Source organism: Rhagoletis pomonella, unplaced genomic scaffold, assembly GCF_013731165.1.
Source record: "Rhagoletis pomonella isolate Grant_MI unplaced genomic scaffold, Rhpom_1.0 Rhpom_scaffold_01601, whole genome shotgun sequence".
In the NCBI taxonomy this organism is placed as follows: domain Eukaryota; kingdom Metazoa; phylum Arthropoda; class Insecta; order Diptera; family Tephritidae; genus Rhagoletis; species Rhagoletis pomonella.
This window is the reverse complement of record NW_023460155.1, coordinates 19,395-26,642: the sequence shown is the minus strand read 5'-3', so window position 1 is coordinate 26,642 and position 7,248 is coordinate 19,395. Positions and strand designations below refer to the sequence as shown.

General features: G+C 35.8%; 1 protein-coding gene across 1 annotated transcript; it reads right to left on the bottom strand.

Annotated features, from left to right (window-relative positions):
- Positions 1–2,944: 2,944 nt before the first annotated feature.
- Positions 2,945–4,468, bottom strand: LOC118752524. The gene has a single exon (XM_036487432.1). It carries the CDS (start codon positions 4,466–4,468, stop codon positions 2,945–2,947), a length of 1,524 nt encoding a protein of 507 aa, XP_036343325.1.
- Positions 4,469–7,248: the final 2,780 nt, after the last annotated feature.

Here is a 7,248-nt window from a genome sequence, read left to right as displayed (position 1 = left end):
ACTTGTGAGGTATCATTTTAACGATATTTTCTCACCCTTTTTATTTCTTTGCTAATAAGCTCATTCGAAGGATGAAAGAGAAAGGTAGGATGAACGAACATCATTCAAAGTTGAATTAAGATGTGTTGGTACTTGAAAACAAAATTGGAATACGAATGACTTTTTTTTAAATATGAATAAAAATGGTGGGAAAATACCTTTCTACCGAGATCCCATAAGGCTAAATCAGAATAGTTTTGGCCCAGTTTTTTAAGTTTTTCGTAAATCAATCTTTGGAAAAAGGTAAAAAAACAGCATTAAAAATCTCATTATTATGATTCCGTTGCAAAGATTTTTAAATATTTTTATGCAGATTTTTTAAGCCTAATCTGCTTTGTCATCTGAGGGGACTTTTATTAAAAAATTCTTTAAGAAACTATTTTTATTCATAAAAAACTCCATTTCTGGAGGAATTTTCAAATCAGTCCAGCTCGCTTAAATCTTAATAATTTTCCGAAATATCTTTAAATATAATAAATTTTGAAATCCCGACAGAAAAACCGCAACTTTTTTTGGTAATGCAGTCTAATGTACATATATGTACTTGCAGTACCGAATCGTTACTCACATAATAATCTCGTTACTCGCATGTTCCGTATATGCACCGGGGATTGGCATTGGTTGATTGTCAACTGTTTCATACTCAAACAATACCGCTGCTTTGTATGACTGAGCAGCGGCGTTGGCTTAGTAGTATCGATACCATGATTCAATTATTAAAGGTTTTGTAAGTAGCTTTTTTCTAAAACTTGGCACTAACAGGGATGGTTTATGGGAGCAGGAGAAAAAGGGGAAGAATTCAATCACACTTCCTAAAATGGGAGCTAAATTCCATAAAAAGGTGTGGATAATAGTGAATGGTGGTATTTTAAAACAAAAACGAATTTGATTTAATTATTTAATTTAAACAAGCTTATTTACATCGAATATAACCCCCGGTTGTTATTAAAAATAAATATTTCTATGTATGTATATACCAAACTTGCGTACGTCAGATGGCGCATAACTCGAGAATGGATGGTCCACTTTCAGCTTTTTTTTTTGTTGTATTTGTTTGCCAGATGATGGATATGAAGAAGCTATTTGTTTGAGTAAAATAAGCCATATTTATTAAACAAAAAAAACGGCAAATAAAAAAATTTGGAGCTTACGTTTCTTTCGCGGTTATGGCTCGATTGTTTCGAATATGGTAATTCGAATTCTTTGATGTCGCACTTTTAATGTTCTGGGGAGATTATACCACTGTCAGAATATTAACCATTCGCCGGGTTGCACGAAAAAAAAATTTGAATGAGTTAAAATATCAAAATAAAAAAAAAATATCAAAATATTCGCCATAAAAAGGCGTTTGCATTGTTCAACTTTGCATTCTACTTTCAACTAATCGCTTTCAACAAAGTTGGTCGCCAGCCAACATTCGCCTCGTGCGTACACCTTTTAAGTGTGCAATTACAGCGCGCCATTGACATTGGGCCTATGGATGCGGTTTCGCAATGTTATATTGCGTCAAAGTCTCATTCGGAGCCACCAGGATTGTGTTGTGGAGGACAATACCTAAATACCTTCGTTGGCTCATTTACCAAAACCATTGCACGCTTTACTATACAGCGACTTAGCAGAATCAAGATGTCTCCACGAATATCGACAAATACATTTCGGAATTTAAGGGAATTTCGTCTCTTTAGCCTACATTGAATTTCTGTAGTCCAACGATTCTCACCCATTTTGTCTTGTTGGCGCCACCGAATGAAGAACAAAAAAGTAAAAATTTCACTACTAACGATTTAAAAATGTTCTTAAAACTTGCAAAGAAATTTGGAAAAGAAATATCACTGTATTTGTTTTTAGGAGTAGGGTGGGAGTGTCATTGATAAAATTAGAGTGAGAGAAAGTTTTTCTTACAAAACCTTTCATTATTAAATCATGTATCATGTATGACTGAGCAGCGGCGTTGGCTTAGTAGTATCGATACCTAAACGAAATTAGAGGATGACTGAACTCCAGCGCATGCGTGCTGTCTTGCAAATACAGCCACCACAAGTGAACGATGCTTATAACAGCTCATACTCACGATGCAGCGAACAAAGGTGGCGCCGTCAGTGGTACCGCTACTTTGGTTTTGCCGATTTTGACAGTTTTGGTAACTTGTAAATAAAACTTTGTTTACAAATCAGCGAAAGAGAAGTTTGAATTATAGGTGAAAAACAGTTTAAATTGTGTTAATTTGCAATTTGTGAGTGATTTTTGAGTTGAAGACTGCGTAAAAACCATTAAAATGAAGTGCTGTGTGTTAAATTGCGACAGCCATCAAGATCCAAGATGCGTAGATGCAAGTGTAGCGCTGGGACGAATCGCTGCATTTTGTGTACATACATAGGGCACGGCAAAGCCGTTCCCGAAATGTTTCTTTTGTTGTATTATTTATGTATTACTAGCGGCCCGGTACGTGCTTCGCTACGTATAAAGTGAAATATTAAATCAAACTCATTTATAAAAAAAAAAATATATTTAATTATTTGCTAGCTATTTTAAAACTTAATCTAAAACATTTGGATAAACAATATTTTTTGTTTTTCAATTTTGAGCATGAATAAACAAACGGCTGGGGGGTACCGACTCTGGAACAGGCAACATAAAGTTGGCCATGTGAAAAACATGATTCCTCCAAATTCACACCACAAACGTTAAGTGTTTGCCCTTGAGCTTTGTTGATGGACATCGCAAATGATAAACGCACAGGATATTGTAATCGTTTGAATTCAAATGGCATATCAGTTGGAATCATAGGGATACGCGGTATTAAACAAACTTCTCCTTTTGATTTACCAGTTAAGATGTAGCTTCAATCAAATTTGGCAATAAATTTTTCACTGCCAATCTGGTGCCATTACACAGTTTTGGTGGATTAATATTTCGCAATAATATAATCAAAGAACCCACTTTCAGATTCAAGCGGTGGCATACCAGCCGGTTCTAATGAATTTAAAAATTCAGTTGGATAATTCATTGCCTCATCTTGATTCATAGCACTGTCAATTGATTTATATGTCGTGACTACACCTGGGAGTTTTGCTTGAATTTGAAAATTAATGGCATTGATATGAATGTTCTTCGGTGCTAAAATGGCGCGTTCTCTCAACCAATCATGATTTCTGTAATTCTGAAGAATATTTGGAAAAACACATTCAATCAATTCATCTATCGATTTCGTAATTGTACAAAAATTGTTCGGTACAGTGATCAATCCGTTGGTTCTGTCGATTTGTATTTTGCCATCACCAATTTGTAACAATTGTTTTGAAAACTCATGGGCAGCTGGATCATTTTGTAGGTGAATACGCATATTAATGTTCAGTGTAAATTTTTGTACATATCTCCAAAGAACTGATGACTTCAAACAGGCATTAATTTCATCAGCAGGAGTTGACCGAGGAATGACAGGCAATGTTTGTCGAAAATCCCCTGACAGTAATATCAAAGCACCACCAAAAAGCTGTTGGTTACCACGTAAATCTTGCATTGTTCGATTAAATGCTTCTAGTAATTTTTTATTCGCCATTGTACACTCATCCCATAAAATAATTGACGTTAATCGCAGAACTTTTGCCATAGCAGAATTTCTTGAAATATTGCAAGTTGGAGTTTCAATCACCTGTACATTCAATGGCAATTTTAACGCAGAATGTGCTGTCCGACCACCTTCTAATAATGTAGCAGCAATTCCCGAAGATGCAAGTGCCAATGCAATTTTCTGTTCCGATCGAATAGTGGCTAAAATCAGTGATATAACGAACGTTTTGCCTGTACCACCAGGTGCATCCAAGAAATATAACCCACCTGCATTATTGGAAATGGCTTGTATGATTGTGTCATATACATGTTTTTGCTGAATATTCATTTTGGTTATATTCGATTGTACAAATAAACGCAAATCATTAGAATTGAATTCCTGCTCACGTTGCAATTCACGATCAAACAGATCATGCATGTCACGATTTGGTGCGGTCATACCCAATTGTACTAATGTTTTATTTGCAATCCGTAGACACATATCTTCAATTATTATCAAAGCTTCGTTGTACATTTCCAAAGTTATCAACAAATCAGGATTTCTTGCATGATGACGCATACGAATTAAAATATCTTCTGCAATATTATGTTTATATTTATTCCATAATTCAAGTGGATCTGATGGCATACATGTTGATAATATAACGGCAAACAGCATTCGTATTTGTTGAGGATGAGCCGAAATAGATGCATCATGAAGTGTTGAATCCCAATGTGCATCATCCTCCAACAAATGCAAAAGTTGGCATGCTTCACGGTATGTTTCACACAAATGACCGTTGACTGTTCTCAATTCTTGAAATGATTTTGGGCCATTCACGTTAACTAATAACAATCTCAAATAAAAAACACTCAACATTGTTTGGATGTACTGTATATATTCTGCCAATTGCATCTGTTTGGAAAATGTCAGGATGCCCATGAACTGCTGTTCCTTGTTTACGTCTTTGAAATTTTTTCGAAGACACATTCCATATGTAATACTGAGGCACTTCAGAATATAACAAAGTTATCGCAAATGTATCAGTTTCGCATAATTTGAAAAAAGCTGTTAACGTAGTTGCTGGTGGTTACGCTGCTCTTTCCAATAAATTTGCTACATTAAAATAAACACCTTGGCCATTCTCAAGATGTACAGCCAAGTGAACAACCGCAGGATGTCTTTCGTGCATTGGAAACGACATAATCCTCCATACAGCTTCATTGCTACTAATATAGCGACCCATTTGATACTGAGTAATTTCATCATTTCTATTATCACCAGCAACACCGAAAATAGCCATATCGCTCCCTTTATTTACATACTTGCAAATATATTTAATGGATTTGACAGAATTACAATATTCCACATTTATATGAGCGTTGAATATTTTCGATAATAATGGACAATACGGAACCACCCAACGATTATCAACTTCAACTTCCTGGTTATGCATTCTAATGGTTGCCGTTTTGCCATTATCATTAGGTGATCTACGTCGATACAACGGATATCCGTCATTGCCCGTTATTGAGTCTGAAGTAAATTGCCTTCGTTCGTGGTATCGTTTCGAACACTTTTCATCAATCATACATGGTGAATTCACATTTAGCTCACCGCACGGTCCATGTATCATGTTTTTTAACGACAACTTGAAATAACTCAGGATCAGCAGTGTGATTAGAAATTTCAGCTGATATAATGTTATCGATTTGATCCGGAGTTATTTTATGTACCAGCCAAATTAGTATATGTGCGTGCGGCAATCCCCTTTTCTGCCATTCGATGGAGTACATATGGCAACGCACCTCCCCAAATACATATAATTTCCCAATTAAATCCATAAGTGCTTTACATTTTTGCCGAAAAACACGCGCAGTAATGTCATGACGATCGGTTGTCGACTGTCCTGCAAATAAATTGTTTTTGATGTCATCCCACTGCGAGTTCCCAATTGGTTATATCTGGAGTCCTTAGTTACCCAGCGAAAAGAAAAGTCCTCTTTTCATTAGCATTTATCAAAAACTTACAATGGATACTCATGTGGTTCAAACACATCCTAGGGTTATCCAGGTCCACGTTTTGGTCTATATCTCGAGACCCTAGTTACGGAGGGGCATTAAAAATACTCTATACTATAGCAATCATCAACAGCTCCCATTTGCTACCCATATTGTACAAACACATCCTTAAGTTATCGGGGTCCACATTTTGGCCGATATCTCGAGACCCTAGTCACGGAGCGGCATCAAAAATACTCTATACTATAGAAATCATCAACAGCTTCCATTTGCTACCCATATTGTACAAACACATCCTAGGGTTACCCGGGTCCACGTTTTGGCTTATTTCTCGAGACCCTGGTATCCGATTCTTAAAATTTCAAAACACAAACCATCTACTGAATAGTCCAAACAAAGCCTAAAAATTTGGTTTTGATAGGTGAGCCCGTTCTTGAGTTATAAAGTCACAACGAAAAATGGCATTCATTTTTATATATATAGATTACATTAACAGCATTTTCTCACAATGATTTTGCTTCTGCTCCAAGCAGCCTCCATTAGCAAGTTAACTAATCAATCCCGCTGAGATGCTGCCACAGTTTTCTGCAGCAGCCTTAATTGCAAAGCAATGGAGTGCACTAAAACGTTTGCTGAAGCAGCCTCAATTGCAAGGCAATGGAGTGCACTAAAATGTTACATATTCTCTAATAGATTAGGTAAAAATGCAATATTTTCGCATTTAGAAAAATTAAAACACGTTTTTCGCTGTAAAGTGAACTGTTTTGGCTGTTTCAACTCGTTCTTCTTTTCGCTCTAATCTTTGTTTACTTGTGGTACACAAATGTCAACGCCCAGGACGGCGCAATCTAGTATTCTATCATTCTTGGCTCATACTGATATTGACTTCGGCAAGACTGTACTTCGAATGATTGTGCACGAAACCAGCAAACACCAGTGATCGGACTTCTACCACATTGTGGTAGATCTGCCACTTTTTTGAGCATCTATCACATCTACAACACAAGGTCTGAAATCTACCACATATTCGAGTTTTTGAGTAGTTTTAGTTAATTTTAAGAGCAAAAATTGTCTAACACTAATCACTAACAACAGGAAAAATGTGAGCGTAAAATAGTACATTTTCTCAATATTCAATTTTTCGACAGGAAATTTGATGATGATTTGATTGATGAAATGATTTTATTGTGGTTTTATAACGAAAATGGTAAAAAAACGGCGATTTTTGTGAAAGTATTAGCCAATTTCAGTTCATCTAAAGTTTCTAAAGCGTTCTTTACTTTTACTTGAGAATTTTCAAAATCGGCAAATCCCAAGTAGCGGTTTCTGGAACGTGCCACATTTGTTCGCTGCATGGTGATGTGATAAAAAGGAAAGCTGGCAGCACTCCGCAAGGTTGCAGAAATCTTTCGAAATATGCTCGAAAAATATCTTGATATGGAAGGAACTGCTTTACACTTTCAAGGAAAAAAATTACTAAAACTCAACGCAATTTTTAGCAACTCCAATCTTGCACTTTATTATACTATAATTAATTTTTTTTAGATTCTAATTAAAATGTTTGCAATTTAGGTGAAACCTTGCAGAATATTTTTAATTTTTGTACAAAGTTTGAAAAATCGAGTAGACAAATCAAAG

Coding starts and splice junctions, on each gene's coding strand:
- LOC118752524 (XM_036487432.1), bottom strand. CDS start 4,468: ATGTTGAGTGTTTTTTATTTGAGATTGTTATTAGTTAACGTGAATGGC.